The sequence below is a fragment of the Enhydra lutris genome, unplaced genomic scaffold, assembly GCF_002288905.1.
Source record: "Enhydra lutris kenyoni isolate GAN:26980312 unplaced genomic scaffold, ASM228890v2 scaffoldscaffold96, whole genome shotgun sequence".
In the NCBI taxonomy this organism is placed as follows: Eukaryota; Metazoa; Chordata; class Mammalia; order Carnivora; family Mustelidae; genus Enhydra; species Enhydra lutris.
Genome location: NW_019154180.1, coordinates 3,074,458 through 3,090,182, shown reverse-complemented (window position 1 = coordinate 3,090,182; position 15,725 = coordinate 3,074,458). Strand labels below are relative to the sequence as shown.

The window sequence follows — 15,725 nt, the reverse complement described above, 5'->3', positions numbered from 1 at the left end:
ACAGTGACTCCACCACCCACCCCTTCCCAGGGGCGAGTCGAGGGGAAGGGGAGGAGGCGGAGGAGGGGCGGGAGGCGGAGCCCGGGCGCGGCGAGCCCCACCCCGTTCTCGCCCCACGACTGGGCCCCGCCCCTTCCCCAGACCACTGAGACGTGGGAGGACCGCGCGGGCCAGACAAGCGGGCCCGGGCTTTCCCGCCAAGGCCCCGCCCCTCCTGTCGGCGCGCCGGAGGCGTCACCGCCCAGCCTCTAGGAGCCTCCTCTCCAGTCCTGGGCTTCGGAGCCTCGGCTGGGGGGCGGGGCGAAAAACGGCCGTGGGCGGAGTCGCCGGGGCCTGGGTGCGGTAGGGAGCCGGGAGCGGGGGGCGGGGCGCGGCAGGTGCTTCCGGTTTCCGGCCGTGGGGGGAAGGGGCGGGGCCAGGGCTGCGGTGGGATCATTTGGTGGCGGCGGCAGCGGGGCGTGTGCGTTGGCTGTGGGAAGCTCGGTGAGCGTGCTCGCGCGCCGGGCTGGGCTCTGCGGCCACGTAGGTCGTCCGGGTCTTTGACGGGGGGCAGCGGCGGGTAGTGCGGAGAGGGCCCGGGGCGCGGGGCCGAGGGCCGAGCCGGGAGTACGGGGGCAGGGCTGGGCTGAGGGGAGTCAGGGCGGTGGCTGGAGTTGGGCCCCGGGGGCGTGAGGGCCGGCGACGGGCGGTGGCGAAGCCCCTCGGGAGAGGCCGCCGGGGTGGGGCTCGGGGAGGGCGTGGCGGCCTGGGGCAGCGTCGAAGTGCCGCGCGGGTGGAGCACTGGGGGGACTCGAGCCGGGTGGGCGGCTGTGGCAGACCAGGGCTGTCGGCAGGGGCTCCTCTGGCTTCCGGAAAGACCGCTTTTTCTAGAACTTTCCCTGGATGGGGCTATGAGGTGCTTACTCGAGACCCGCATTTGCTCTTGGTTCCGACTCCCTCCCGGTAGGAGTCGCTCTTGTGGGCTTTCTGAGGTACCCCGAGTTCTCCCACCTCATCGGAGGCCGATGCGGCGGCGTCGGAAGGCTTTTTTTAGTTCCTGCTCTCGACCCGGGGGGAGGCTGCAGGTTTTCTCTCGGCTCTGTGGGAAAGGCTCGGGCGGGAAGGGCCTCCTGGTTTCCCCGGGAGGGGGTTGTGGGGGCGCCGCGGCTCTCGGAGAAAGTGCGTTACCGAAACACTGCCGCCCCGGGCTGACTGGGAAAGTAGTGGGCCCGATGGATGTTGAGAATTTTCTCCCGTCTTTATAATCTTTCCTAACGCTTTCCCAGTTGAGCAGGCATAAGGAGTTTGCTGAACTCCGTCGGGAAAGGAATTCGCCGGAAAGGTGGCTCTTAATGCCCATTCCGGAGGGCAGCGAGTAACTCCGTGCTGGCAAATGGGAGTTTGTTAGGCCTTTGAGCACGGTTGGCCATGTCTCCCTGCTGAGCTGAGCCCAGCTTCAGCCAGTGGCTCGAAAACACTGGAGTAGCTTGCTGGGGTAGAGGGTAAAAAGTGGCTGCCCAGCTCTCACAACAGCTTCTGTCCCTTTTGTGTCGTTTCAGGAAACAACCTCGCATCTCACTGTTGGAAACCTTCTAGCAGCACGATGAGTCTGCAGTGGACTGCAGTTGCCGCCTTCCTCTATGCGGAGGTCTTTGCTGTGCTGCTTCTCTGCATTCCCTTCATTTCTCCCAAAAGGTATGGCCTGTGGACCAAGCAGACAAGCAGAACGGTGACTGTTGCCGAGCCCGGTAGCTTCTGCATGCAGGGTTGGTAAGACCCTGGAATTGGGGCCAGGTGGAAACTGGCAGAACCTGTCTGGGGTTGAGGTGGCAGGGGTTGTGTTTATTATTGTCAACCTTCCACACAGTTTTGCTTTGTCATATCTTTTTGAATTCCTTTCCTGTGCGTGCTGCCTTTTGGCCTTCAGAATGCTCCAAGAGGGAGAAGATTTATTTCTAGTTATGTTTCTGGGAATGCTGCCCTCCGCCCTAGGGTTCAGGGGGTGGCAGTATGGCGTCTGGAAGGCTTGCACCATGGGGTCATGTTGTAGCTGAACTGGTGACTTCTGTCCTCCCAACCAGTCCCACTGGCATTGCATAGTAGCCTCATGAGCATTATCCAGCCTGTGAGTGGTGAAGCCATATTCCTTTTAACGAACAGAGGATCTGTTCAAAGTTAATTGGAAATTAACTTTTAATTACACATAAAATGTGGACACATTCTGATTTTAATTAGAAAATTATAAATAAGGCTGAACCTTTGTTAATGGTTTTAAAAACTTTTTAAATAAAAATACAGATCTCTGATATGATAAAATAGGAAGTACATGTAATTGTCTAAGAAGTATTCTTGTCAAAAGCCAGATCTGAACCTCTTCATGCCTTACACAATTTAGAGGAAATGTAGAGGAAGAGGCCCTTTTGGAGCTGCAATCTGGGCAGCTTTGTAGGACAAAACCTGGTTTCTGCAAAAAGTAGATTCAGCAAGAAGACAGGAGAGGGTGAGGAGAGATTGAGGCTACTTATCAACTAAATGCACAGTCAGAACTCTTGACGGTTCTGATTCAGACAAACCAGGTGTTAAAAAAAAATTGCAACAGTTGGACTTGGGGACTCTGGCTCCAATAATGAGGGATTCTTTTTCATTTTCTTGAGGTCTGGTGATAGCACTGTGACGGTGTTAACCATTTTCAAAGACGCTTTTTTTTTTTTTAAAGATTTTATTTATTTATTTGACAGACAGAGATCACAAGTAGGCAGAGAAGCAGGCAGAGAGAGAGGAGGAAGCAGGCTCCCTGCCGAGCAGAGAGCCCGATGCGGGGCTCGATCCCAGGACCCTGAGATCATGACCTGAGCCGAAGGCAGCGGCTTAACCCACTGAGCCACCCAGGCGCCCTTCCAAAGGCTTTTTACTGACAGTTACATCCTGAAGTATTTATGGAAGGAAATGAGGGAAAGTCTTGGGTCTGCTTCGTAATAATCCAGGACAGTGGGGGTCTAGATGAACCCACATTTGTCATGTGGAGAAACCGTTTGAAGAAATAATGTGTATATGGCAAGCATTTTGAACATTATGTAGATGAATGCAATGGAAAGTTTTCCGTCTCCCTGCCTCTGAAGCTATAGTACGCTGTGTGAGAATTATTCTTGAATGGTAATATGAAGGAACATTTTTGTTTCCCTCCCCAGAAACTATTAGCGTTTTTAAGAGTGTGGGTTTTGGGGTTTTTGTGTATGTGTGTGTGTATGTATGTGTGTGTTTTAGGCATCTCTGAGCATGGACAAGCATTTTTTCCCCCGCACTCTTGACCCGATGTCTTAAATTGGAGAACTGCAGGCACTTGCACCTGAGTCTGTTCAAGATCGCCATTGCAGAGGAGTGCAAGACTGGCTTTCTGTTCTCGGGGCCCTGGGTCTGAAGTGGATATTTGTTTCTTCAACCTTTTTGTTTTCTTCACAGATGGCAGAAGATTTTCAAGTCCCGCCTGGTGGAGTTGGTAGTTACTTATGGCAACACCTTCTTTGTAGTCCTCATTGTCATCCTTGTGCTGCTGGTCATTGGTGAGTGAACCATGGCTGAGGGCAGCTGTGTGCCCCAGACCCTTTGCCACAGCATGGCCTCTGCTGCAAAGCCCTGTGCCGTGTTCCACGTGTAACCTACGAGTTGGACTTCTCAGAGACAGACCCCTTCAGTGTCTTTGTCTTCTTGGGAAGAGGGTTCCTCATCCCCAAACAGAGTACTGCTGGCTGCTAGCCCAGACCTTTACTTTGACCAGCAGACTTTATGCACCCTGTGATGACCACTTCCCTTTCCTGGACTGGCTCCTCACATCATTCCAGAACTGAAACCAAGAGAAGATGGGTCCATGCTGAGCTCGGTTGAAGCAGCACTGCTCTTCAGTCACGTGGACAGTCTATGCATAAGGGACTGAGCGACCAAATGATTAGGGAGCAGGGCTGGGTAGGAAGCTGCTGTGTCCCGTAGCATAGGGGGACCAAGAGGCCTGGCAGCGTATCCCAGAGCTCTCTGGATTGGGTCAGGCTCCAGGTCTTTCTGGGTCCTTCTGGCTGTGAAGTTCTATAAACACTAGGTTGAGGTGCACACCAGCCAGGCTTGAAAGATAAGCCGGTCGCAGGGCATGCTCAGAGATTTGTGCCTGGGCCCTCACGGCACTAAGATGGAAGGCAAGCATTTTGTGATGTAGTTCGGGGAGAATGTGCAAGGCACTATCCGCTAGCTGCAGCATTAGGCGTTTTTCCTTCCTCATGTCTTGGCACCTGATGGGATATGTTCAAGCAGGACTTCTCTGAACAGGCCAGGAGCAGCCTACCCTTACCCAGCTGTGTAGGGTGGGTACCAGCTGCTCATGTATGCGTGCTGTGCTGTTCTTGAACTACTTGGCAGGGCCCCAGGAATTAGCTCCTTCCAATCAGGGTTCCTTCTCTGAGCGGTCCCTGAGCGAGGAGGGGATAGGGAATGTATGTGTCATCCTTTGGGCATTAAAAAACTAGGCTTTAGAGTTTTGGGATGGAGTTTGTGTGCTTTTGTTTTTGGGTGTAGGGTAGGAGCAAAAAATTGGGGTGGGGAGGGGCTATGCCGGGGTGCTGCCTCAGGGCCTTGCCCCTGTCTACAGCCCCCATAAGCTCCCCATTTCCTAGCATAGCCAATGAGCCGGGGAGGTCCTCTGCAGAACCCAGGAGTTGGCAAAGGTGCCATTCTTTTTTGAGGTCAGGGAAGCTCTTGAAGTTCTAGAGAGACACTGGCTTTGATGACTGGCTGCTTCCTACCATGACAGTAAGAAGCATAATCTAGAGAGGTCTTTCGAGAATTCTACAGATGTAAATGTGAGCTAGCAGGAGATCCAGGTAAAACATGGTGGGTGTAGCTAGAGCTGCATCCCTGGCTTGCCCGCAGCCTTCACTGGGAGGAGTCTGGGGCAGGTCTGAAGGGGTGCTGGGAGGGTGGGCTTGAGCATCCAGGGTCTGGGTCCTGGTCCAGAGGCGGGAGATACAGAGGGCAGCACTGCGTTGTGTGACTTGGGCTAGTGTGGCCTAACACCCCTAGTCCCCAGTGTGCCCCCTGCCATTGGCCAAGGTGGTCCTTAGGGTGGTGGGGTTCCTGGATGCAGATGTGAGTCTGTAGAAAAACATCTTTTTATTCTATTTTTTATAGCTTTGTTTACTTTAGTGAGAGCAAGCATTGAGCTTGGTGGAGGGGGGAGGGGAGAGGTAGAGCGAGAGAGAGAGAGAATCTAAAGCTGACTGCACTGAGCTCGGAGCCCGATGTGGGGCTCGATCTTACAACCCCGAGATCACGACCTGAGCTGAAACTTAAAAACTGGGCACTTAACTGCACCTTCCAGGCGCTCCAGACATGTTTGTTTTTTTTTTTTTTTTTTTATTCCCTAAATTGCCCGTTCTTTAAGGTTTCAGAAATTTACCCCAGAAAGTTAATGTCCCCCCAAAATCCCATGTCCTTGGTAAAACTGTCCTTGATACTTTGTTGTATGTGCCACGGGCACTTTTCTATGCTGACATTTTTACTAAAATACTATGTCCTGTTTGGGATTGGATTCAGAGTATAGTACACACCGTTTTGGATTGTATGTTTTCTGTTTACAGAAGTGTCATCCTTTTTAAACATTGGGTGGTATCCTGGGGCACCTGGGTGGCTCCTTCAGCTCAGGTCATGATCTTAGGTTATTGGGTTTGAGCCCCTGTTGCGCTCCAAGTTCAGCGGGGAGTCTGCTTCTCCCTTTTTTCTGCCCCTCTCCCCACTCGTGTGCATGCATGCATGCCCCCCCAAATAAATAAAATCTTTAAAAAAATGTGTACTATTGTGACACATGGTTTTGCTGTGATTCCATTTTCTCTATAGGTGTAGTGGTATCGTTGTACAGTTATGCAAATATTTTATGTGGGATAAGTTCGTAGAGGTGAAATTGATGCGTCCAAGGGCATGACCGTTTTAAATTTTAGGTCTAACGGGTGCTGCTCTAACAAAAATATCATAGACTGTTGCTTTAACAACAGACATTCATTTTTCATTTTCATTCATTTTTCACATTTCTGGAGGCTGGAAGTCCAAGATCAAGGTGCTGGCAAATTTGGTGTTTGGTGAGGGCCTGTTCATTGCTCATAAAGCCTTCTTGCTTTGTCCTCACATAGTGAAAGGGATGAGAGAGCTCTGTGGGGTCTCTTTTATAAGGGTACAAACCCCATTCATGAGGGCCTTGCTTTCATGACCTAATCCTCCCAAAGGCCCCACGTCATAATAACCATTCCACTAGGGGTTAGGTTATCAGTATAGGAATCTTGGGGGTTGGGGGGCCGGAATACTTCGTTCATAACAAGTAGGCCTGTTGGCCTGGTTTAGACTTCTGAGTGGTGGAGATGCTTGCTTCATGATACAGATTAACACAAGGACGCCAGGAACGGGAGGCAGATTTTTTTATGATGTGAGGTCAGCTTAAAAACCAAGCAGCCTCAAGCTAAGAATTAACCAGACAATGTCTGTGTACTGGCACCTTGCTCCTTGCTCATTGGGGTCTCTTAAGAGACCTTTCTAGGTAGATCTTTATGTACTGACATAAAAAGATGTCTCGGGTAAGGGGGGTGCGGAAAGCAGTGATGGTTGCGTTTGCACACTGTAGACAGACAGGTGTAAACGTGTAAACCAGAGAGCTGTGCCCTACTGGTGCCTCTCGGGGGCAGAGGCTGCTCGCGAGGCACTTATCTGCACAGCCCATGCGCCCGGAGCTGTGCTGTGCCCGGGACGTGGTAGAAGAGATTTCTTCTCTGGTGGTTTGTAGTCTGATTCAGGGAGGATGGACAGTAAACCTGTAATTAGGGCAGTTTCAGCTTAGGGTGCGTATTATGGAGAAAATGGGGTAATAGGGCACAAAGTGGCTGCCTTAGGTAAGACGACCAAGTGTCCCGCGCTTGTTGGAGGTGCTTATGTCATAGGAGTCTTCTCTTTAGATATTTCTAGTATATTTGAATTTTTGACGAGCGTGCATTTGTTTTATAATCCGAATAAGGTCGTTCTTTGGCCTTGTCTTTGATTTTTGTTAATCTTTTCCCTGTTCTGAAGGTTGCCTTTTAGCTCTGTTGATTGCTTCTCTCGTTGCAGAAGCTTTGTATTTTGATGCATTCCCAGTAGTTTGATGCCCTCGCCTCAGGACACAAATCTAGAAAAATGTTGCTACAGCCGATGTCAGAGAAATTACTGCCTGTGCTCTCCAAGGATTTTGATGGATTCAGGTCTCACGTTGAGGTCTTTCATCCATTTTGAGTTTATTTTTGTGTGTGGTGTAAGGAGGTGGCCCAGTTTCATTCTGCTGCGTGTGGCTGTCCAGTTTTCCCCACACCATTTGTTGAAGAGATGGTCTTTTTCCCATCAGATATTCTTTTCTGGTTTGTCGAAGGTTATCTGGCCATGTAATTGTGGGTTTGTTTCTGGGTTTTCTGTTCTACTCCGTTGATCTCTGTGCTTGATTTTATGCTAGTACCATACCGTTTTAATTATTACTGTTTTGTAATGTAATTTGAAATCTGTAATTATGATCCCTCCTGTTTTTTGTTTTTCAAGATTGCTCTGTTTGGGGTTTTCTGTGGTTCCGTCCAGACCAGAGGATTATTTGAGCTCTGTGAAAACTGCTCTTGGCATTCTGATAGGGGTGGCATTGCATCTGTAGACTGCTTTGGGTCGTAGGGACATTTTGATGATCTTTATTCTTACTAAGGCAGTTTATTTTCTTTGTTTTTTTAAAGATTTTATTTATTTGATAGATCACAAGAGAGGCAGGCAGAGAGAGATGGGGATGCAGGCTCCCCGCTGAGCAGAGAGCCCGATGCGGGGCTCAATCCCAGGACCCTGAGACCATCACCTCAGCTGAAGGCAGACGCTTAACCCACTGAGCCACCCAGGCGCCCCGATGAGGCAGTTTAAGTAATAAAACCCGTTATGAAGCTTAGAAACGGAAAAGCTTGTCTTCAGAAGGCTGCCTCGGTGTCTCGGTTGCTGGGCCGCTCACGCTGCCTCCGCGCCAGCCTGGCTGGGGGTGCACAGCGGACGCCGGGGGCCCTGCGGCCCCTGCCAACAGCACCGCAGACTAGGGTATCAAGTTTGTGGTCGGGATAGAAGGGGCCGGGGAGGGACATGAAAAAAGCCAGAGGAGAGCAGGTCTTAGGGCAGAGCTCCTGACAAGGTGTCCCCCCAAGGCGTGTGGAGCAGGGGAGACACCGGGGTGACAGACCTGAGGAAAGCGTGGTCAGCTTGACCCACGCCGCCTGCCCGCCGCGGATGGCGCGGTGTCGGGCGGCACTGGAGCTAATGCCCGCGTGTCTCCCGCTGCAGACGCCGTGCGCGAGATCCGGAAGTATGACGACGTGACAGAGAAGGTGAACCTGCAGAACAACCCCGGCGCCGTGGAGCACTTCCACATGAAGCTTTTCCGCGCCCAGCGGAACCTCTACATCGCCGGCTTCTCCTTGCTGCTGTCCTTGTGAGTGAGGGCGGCGCCCCCGGCTCACCTGTGCTTTTGACTCACTTGTCTGTGGCCTTGAATCGGAGGCCGCGATGTGCCCCCAGGCCTCTGACCTGGCTCCCAGCAGCCGGATGACTGGGGCGCCGGAAGACTTGGGTCATGGCTCTGCCGAAATTGCCGCCTGCTCTTCGGGGGCAGGCGCGCGCCCGGCTTGCTCTCTGGGTGGAGGCTGGAGTGATGGTGAGGCCGTGCGCTCCAGGGGAGCGTCTCTGGGGGCCGGCTTAAAGGGATCAGCTGAATAGGGGCCTTTCGGACACGGGGACCTGACCAGAGAAGATTGGGCAGAAGCGGTGGCACAGAGGGGCTGAGGGCGTGTCTGTCCACAGTGTAAACCTGTTGCGGGAGCAGCCTGTCTCTGGTGGGTTTTTTGGTAAGACCGAGTGCCTCCATCTGGGGCAAGGGGGTGGCTAGTTGGCGGAGACTGAAGTGATAACAAAGCCCGTTTGAGTCCGGAGGCCGCTTTGCTGCTTCTGCTCATGGGGGTTCTCATCCGAGGGGCCTGGCTGCCATTGAGTGTGCCCGATTGGCTAGGGGCGATCATCGTGCTCAGGCCAAGGGCTTCCAGAGGTTGGCAGGGTAGCATGTGAATTTTCTAGCTGGGCTTTTCTGCTTCTAGTCACTACGATGTCTTTCTTCACTAGGCATTAGAATGCCTGCCTGCCTGGGTTTCAGGTTTTCAAAGGAAAGTTGAGCTGTTCAGGTGACCTTGACCACTCTCAGTCCACGCTGGAGTGTGGCAGAGCTAGAGCTGCAAAGGGCAGAGCTTTTCCGGGGGGTCTGTTGGATCACCGAAGGGGTCTGCAAGAGAGCTGTCTTTAAACTGGAGAGGCAGGCAGTGAGAAGGCCGGGAGGCCGGGTACCCTGGAGTTGGAGGGTTTCGGGAAGCTCCAGAATGTGGTGTGATTTTGTGGTCTGAGACTGAAAGGGAGGCGGGTGCCGAGGATTGAGTCCCAACTGCACCTGAGCCCCGGGAGCCGGAAGAAGTCGCTGTGTCCGCAGAGCCTGCAGAGGGGCACCTGCGTGGGGCCGTTCGTTGGATGTCCGATTCTTGGTTTCAGCTCAGGTTGTGATCTCGGAATTGTGGGATTATCGGGCTCCAAGGTCATTGCAGAATCTGCTTCAGGTTCTCTCTCTCTTTCTGTCTCTCTGTGTGTGCGCATGCGTGCTCTCTCTCTCTCATCTTTAAAAACAAGAAAGAGCCTGTAGAGGCTTGGGGGTGGGTTGGGAGGGGACTTCCTGGCAAGCTTATGTTTCATCTGAAAGGTAGGAGGGAAACTGGGGGCTGCAAGGGAGCGCACAGAGCCCGTGAGGAAAGCCGTGTCAGGAAGGCAGCGGCCTGCCGCGGGCTCTGCGTCGTGGAAAACGGTAAGACCCAGAGAAGACGGAGTTTCCTTGATGCATTTCCGTGAGGTAGGGAAAGGGCCAGGAAGTCAGGGGTGGAGAACGCCCTGGGCTGAGAGAACGGGAACCCCAGGGAGGCGGTGTCGTTTCCGCTCACGCCGGTTGCATCGTGTCCAGGAGCTCCGACCGTCTTCTGGAGGGTGGATGCCGGAGGGCTGCGGGTGGCGATCGCCCTGAGTTCAGAGGAGGGAGGAGGCTCTGACTCTGATCTCCGTCCGTGTTCTAGGAAGGATATCCTGGACCGCTTCTCGGCCTCTCGGCTGAGTGTAGTGTCTGTCCCCGCTCGTTTCCTATCGCGCCTGACAGGTCTTTGGAGTCTCTGAGGACAGGACAGGAAAGGGGTTCTCGAGCAGGAGCACCGCCTCTGGGGTGCTGTGCCTCCCCCCAAACGAGCGAGTGCGAATAGCTTGTGTGGCTTCAGAGAAGAGAAAGGGCTCAGCGGTGGCGGACTGCGGGAGAACGAGCTCTGTCCGTCCCAGGCCGGCCTCTGTCCGCGCGGCGGGCGTGCGGCTGCCGCTGGCTCTGCAGGAGCGGCCGCCGAGGCGAGGGCAGGCTGCTGGCCTGGTGCCGAGTGCGCGGGTGCGGTCCCTGTTCCCGTGGGCACCTGCCAGGGGGCTGCCCTGGCCAGGTGGCGGCTCCACCCTCCGTCTGCCTGTGCTGTTCTGCTGAGGACACTTGTGGCCCAGCCTGGGCAGCGGCTGTAGGGACAGCCGGTCCTGAGGAGGAGTCGGAGGTGGGCGGGTTAGCTCCTGCAGGGGGCATGGGCTGCTGCGCGGGCTCACCGCGGGGGCCGGATGGGACTCGCCTTCGGAGCGGGGCTGCCTGTGCAGACGAGCTTGTAGGTTCACAGAGGTCTTCAGAGATGGGCCGTCAGGGACTGGGACAGACATGTGGTCGTGGCTTCCTGTACCCTAGCGGCGTCCGTGGTAGTGGAGCAGCTGCTGGCGCCCCACGTGGAGGCTGGGGCTGCCAGGAGGGCCCAGCTCGCCCTGTCGAGCTCCGTGTCGGCGGCGCGCCACCTGGAGGGCTGCTGCTGGGACCCGCCTCTGGGGAGACGCCAGCAGACAGCCGATTGTGAGTCCAAGGCGACCGTGGTGGGCAGAGCTGTGCACCTTCTGCACGTGTGTCTGTGAAGTCATTCTCCTGCCTCTTCTGCTTTCCTGGTCTCTCCCAGAAGGATGCCTCTGGGGCAGATGTGCCGGGTAGCCGGGCGTGCCAGGGAGCGTGCTCGACTTAGGCCCGCTTCTGTGACACTGTGCACCCGGGTGTTCCATCCTCGTTCCTGCGGGTGAGTTGCTAATGCTGACGGTACAGTCGTGTCCGGTTCTAGGAGTGTTTCGGCAAATGCAGAGTCGGGTAACCCCGTCACCGTCAGGGTGCAGAGCAGTTGGCGGTTTCCTTGTTCAGACGCCATGCTGTTCCCGAAGGATGCGTGAAAATTAGGAGAAGGGAGTGAAATTTGGGCGCGCCTTGCCAGTCTGTTCTTGTGGCCACACTCCGTTCTTTGCCCTGCTAGCTGCCTCCCTGCTTTGCTGTGACCTGTACCTTTCACGAGCACACAGCACTGGGTTGAATTTCGTTTAGACGAGTCAGACACAAGTGGCTGGAGTAGCCTTTGGGCCCTGCTTGCTTTGGGAGCCACGCTCTCCCTCTGTTGCAGCCGGACGCTTCGCTGCGCCTTCCTGTGTCCCTGTCTGGTAGCTGATACAAAAACGCGTGAAGCTGGTCTCGTGCAATTTCTTAGAAAAGGAAACGGTGACCCCAGGGGTCAGTGTGGATTCACCAATTGCCCTGCAAATGATCTGTTGAATCGTTTCTGGAATTTTCCAGAAATACATATTCCTCTTTACTCCAGGCTTCAGATCTTACATGGTGGCTGTGGTCCTTGAGCAACTTCTCTTTTTGCACAACGTTAGCCGTGGAAAGTTCTTGTCCAGACTGGGTGGCTACGCAACCTGTAGGTGACTTGCAGGAAATAGTTCAAATAAAAGCAGAACTGTAATTTTTGTTGCTCTGATTACAAAGTTATTCCTGCTCATTGTAAAACAAATAAAGGCCCCTAAACTTCAAATAATGCAGGAGTGTTGGGCACAAGAGGGAGTGCTTTGTCTCATCCTCAGAGATGGGTAATACTGGGACATTTCCGAACTCTTCCAGTCCTGTGTTAAGTAACGTGTAACTTTTCTTTCAGAAGTGCCATGGGGTGTTTTTTGCTCTGCTTTGACTTGCCCTCTTCACGGAATGATGTGTCTTGGTGATTGTTCCATGACTCATGCAGACCGCTCTTGATTTGTTTTTGTTTTTTTTTTTTAAGATTATTTATTTATTTATTTGAGAAAGAGAGAGAGAGACAGAGTCAGAGAGAGAGAGCGTGAGAGGGGTCGGCAGAGGGAGAAGCAGACTCCCCATGGAGCTGGGAGCCCGATGCGGGACTCCATCCCAGGACTCTGGGATCATGGCCTGAGCTGGAGGCAGTCGCTCAACCAACTGAGCCACCCCAGTGCCCAAACTGCTCTTATTTTTAATGGTCATGTAGTCTGTCATGTGACGGGACCATTGTGTGTTTAACTGGTGCTCTGTTCTCAGATATGTAAGCTGGCTTTAGATTTTTACTATTAAAAACCGCTTTCCCACCTCGGCACTCTGAGGCACTCTGTTCCTTTTTTGTCTCTTAACTTTTTCTAGTCATTAGGAATGGATCAGTGGTGTCCTAGTCCCTGGGAGCCCACTGCCCGCTGCGAGCTGCCCTGGAGGCCGGCTGAGGGTGGCGGTTCTGTCCGTGCAGGCACGTTGCGGGCTCTCACTGCCCAGAACAGGATTCCTAGCTAGGTCTGGATGGAGTAGAGTCAGATGCATCTCAGACGCTGGGAGCGCTGTCGCACTCTCCTCATTTACCTTCTTGGTTCAGGAATCGTGTCTGCCTTGGAATGTTGGAAGCACATTTTCTCTTTGAAGAATGTCTTCTCTCACCTGTCAGCGTATACTCCCTGCCCTGTGTGGAGACCTCCTTCCTTCTTTTGTTCTCCGTGTCTTTGCTTATGGGACTGTCTGAGCTTTTTTAAGAATATTTTTTTGGTTTGTTTTTTAAGTAGTCTCTACACCCAACGTGGGGCTCGAACTCAAAATCCCAAAATCAGGAGTCACACGCTCTACTGACTGAGCCAGCCAGGTGTCCTTCTTTGAACTTTGAAACAAATGAGCCACTCGCTTTTTTTTTTCCTTTTAAAGATTTTATTTATTTATTTGACAGAGAGGAGAGCATGTGCGCACACAAGTAGGCACACAGTAGGCAGGCAGAGGGGGAGAGAGAAGCAGGCTCCCCGCCGAGAAAGGAGATCATGACCCAAGCCGAAGGCAGCTGCTTAACCAATGGAGCCACCCAGGCGTCCCTCGCTTTTTTTTTTTTTTTAAGATTTTATTTATTTGTTTATTTGACAGAGAGATCACAAGTAGGCAGAGCAGCAGGCCAGGGGTGGGTGGGGGAGCAGGCTCCCTGCTGAGCAGAGAGCCCGATGTGGGGCTCTGTGGGGCTTGATCCCAGAACCCTGGGATCATGACCTGAGCCAAAGGCAGAGGCTTAACCTACTGAGCCACCCAGGCACCCCTCGCTTTTGTTTTTTAAAGTTTGTTTATTTATTGAAATGATCCCTATCCCCATCGTGGGGCTTGAACTCACAACGCCAAGATCAAAAGTCAACCACCTGCTCTACCGACTGAGCCCGCTAGGCGCCCTTGAGCCAACGACTCTTGTTAGCTGCGTGCAGACCTGTAAAGGAAAGAGCGAGAGATGTCTGTCTGTCTGTGCTGGGTCAGGCTTGCTGATGTTCTGATAGCTGCTCTGTGAGGTCCCACTTGTAGTCTTAGCTCGAGGGACGTGTGAGCACCACTCAGCATGGGTTGTTGCCGCAGAGAGACTACAATCATCGGCGGAGATGGAGGAGACGTGCGCACGAGTAGCCCTCACTGCCCCGTGTTGGGGTGATAGCAGAGACCAGGGGGTTGGGGGGGCGGCTGGTTCCACTAGGTCAGGGCGTGGCTTTGGGTAGGCTCCTCCCCTCCGGCTCTAAGTGTTCTCACCTGGTAAGGGCTTAGCTCTGGGGCTGCAGCCCTGTGGCCTCACCTCTGCGTTTGAGCGGTTTGTGTGGTTTGTTTGGGTTCTGGTTCTGTTCAAAGCCAGTAAAAACTTGAATAACCTGCGTAGCTCTGAGGGGCTTGTGAATGGAGAAAGGCAGCTTAAGAGAGATGGAGTGGCTGTGCCCAGGCTCACACAGCAGCTGGTCCGCGTCGGTGGGAGCTGCCAGTGTGGGGTGGTTGGTGTTCAGGCCTCCTTCGACTGTAGACCAGAGAGCGGGCTCTTGTGTTCCCTGAGTAGTTACTGCCCGGCTTTTGGGAGAAAGGCTCCTGTGCTGTCTGTAAGCTCGAATCTACTCTTCTGCTTGTCCTCATCGTTGATCTTGGTTTCGTGAGTCCCACGACTAATCTCTTAGATGATTCTGTGTCTGTTTTCATACACCTGAAGGTGGTCATCGGGTAACAGTCTTTGGAGGAAGATGAGGCTTGAAATGAATGAGAAAGTTAAGTTTTTTGAAATGTTATTGCTACCCTAACTGCTGCTGACCTGTATCTTTGCTGCGTGTCTTTCTAGAGCTTTCTACATTTAATAGCAGCTGCCGCTTGTTAGGCGTTCCATATGTTAGGCACAAAATAATTTTTATAGTAGTTTTGCAAAGAAGAAATGGGGGTTCAGAGAAGCTCAGAAACCCCTCCCGAGTCCCCAGAGCTGCGTTTTGGCAGAGCTGAGAAATCAAACTTAGAGCGATGAAAGCTCAATGCCTGGATTCTTTCCCTACGGTCTGCTTGCTTCTTAGAAACAGGGTCGGGGGCACCTGGGCGGCTCAGTCGGTTAAGCATCCGACTCTTGATCTCAGCTCAGATCTCAATCTCAGGGTCGTGAGTTCAAAGACCCCACTGGGCTCCATGCTGGGCATGGAGCCTACTTAAACAAAACAAAACGGACAGGGTTAAGCAGTAGCTCCCATGTGGGAACTTGCATTTTCTTGGAATTTACTGTGAGTGTCATTCTGGGACAACCAGTCTGCCCCTCCGGCATTCATGTGTGTCCAGCCAGCTGCCCACTTGTGAACACCGAGCCCGTCCTCCCGTTTTTCTGGCCATAAACAGTGGAGAACCTCCCTCATTTGCCATTTTGTGTGCACGGCTGCTGGGCCTGGTGCTTTGGGCCTCCCGATCCTGTCTGATGCATCTGCCTTTGTCGCTCCGGTACACATGGCACCGGCTGGCACTGGCACGGTCCCTGAGGACCGGGAGCTTCCGGCTGAGTGTGGGGAGGGGCCGGCGGGGTAGGGTGGCTGGGTCAAGAGAGGGGAGAGCTGGGGTGGAGCGCTTCAAATGCTGGTTCCTGAGTTCGGCCTGACCTCTGCGCGGTGGGGCGCTGACTTGTTCCAGGGGCGCTGCGCCTGGCTCGGAGTTGTGTGTGATGCTTGGCAGTGGCCAGAGGCTGGGGTGGAGCAGGAGAGCCCCGACAGAGGGAGGCAAGTCGGAGCTTGCTGGAGGGAGAGCTGCTGGTGGCCCGAACCAGGGCATGGTAGCAGGGGGGCAAGGAGCAGGGCGGAGGGGTGCTGCCAGCAGGAACGCCAGGGTTTGAAGGCTACGGTGCTGTGGTTCTGCTGGGGGTACTTGTGGAGTGGCTGTGCTGGAAGGACTGTGCACAGGAGGGACGGGAGCTAGCAGAGCTCACCGGAGGGTGGCTGGTCAGCGGGATGGCAGGCTGTGGGCA

At 53.7% G+C, this 15,725-nt stretch overlaps 1 protein-coding gene across 2 annotated transcripts in view; it reads left to right on the top strand.

Annotated features, from left to right (window-relative positions):
• The first annotated feature begins 405 nt into the window (after window positions 1-405).
• Window positions 406-15,725, top strand: part of LOC111139175 (B-cell receptor associated protein 31) — a 28,377-nt gene continuing 13,057 nt past the window's right edge. The window contains exons 1-4 of one of the 2 annotated variants that reach the window (XM_022491357.1): window positions 406-483; window positions 1,539-1,674; window positions 3,439-3,539; window positions 8,338-8,485. In XM_022491357.1, the coding sequence (XP_022347065.1) occupies window positions 1,583-1,674; window positions 3,439-3,539; window positions 8,338-8,485 (341 nt within the window). In that variant the 5' untranslated portion in view covers window positions 406-483; window positions 1,539-1,582. Of the gene's footprint in view, window positions 523-1,538; window positions 1,675-3,438; window positions 3,540-8,337; window positions 8,486-15,725 lie in introns of both variants that reach the window. The other variant, XM_022491358.1, reaches the window with a different exon arrangement.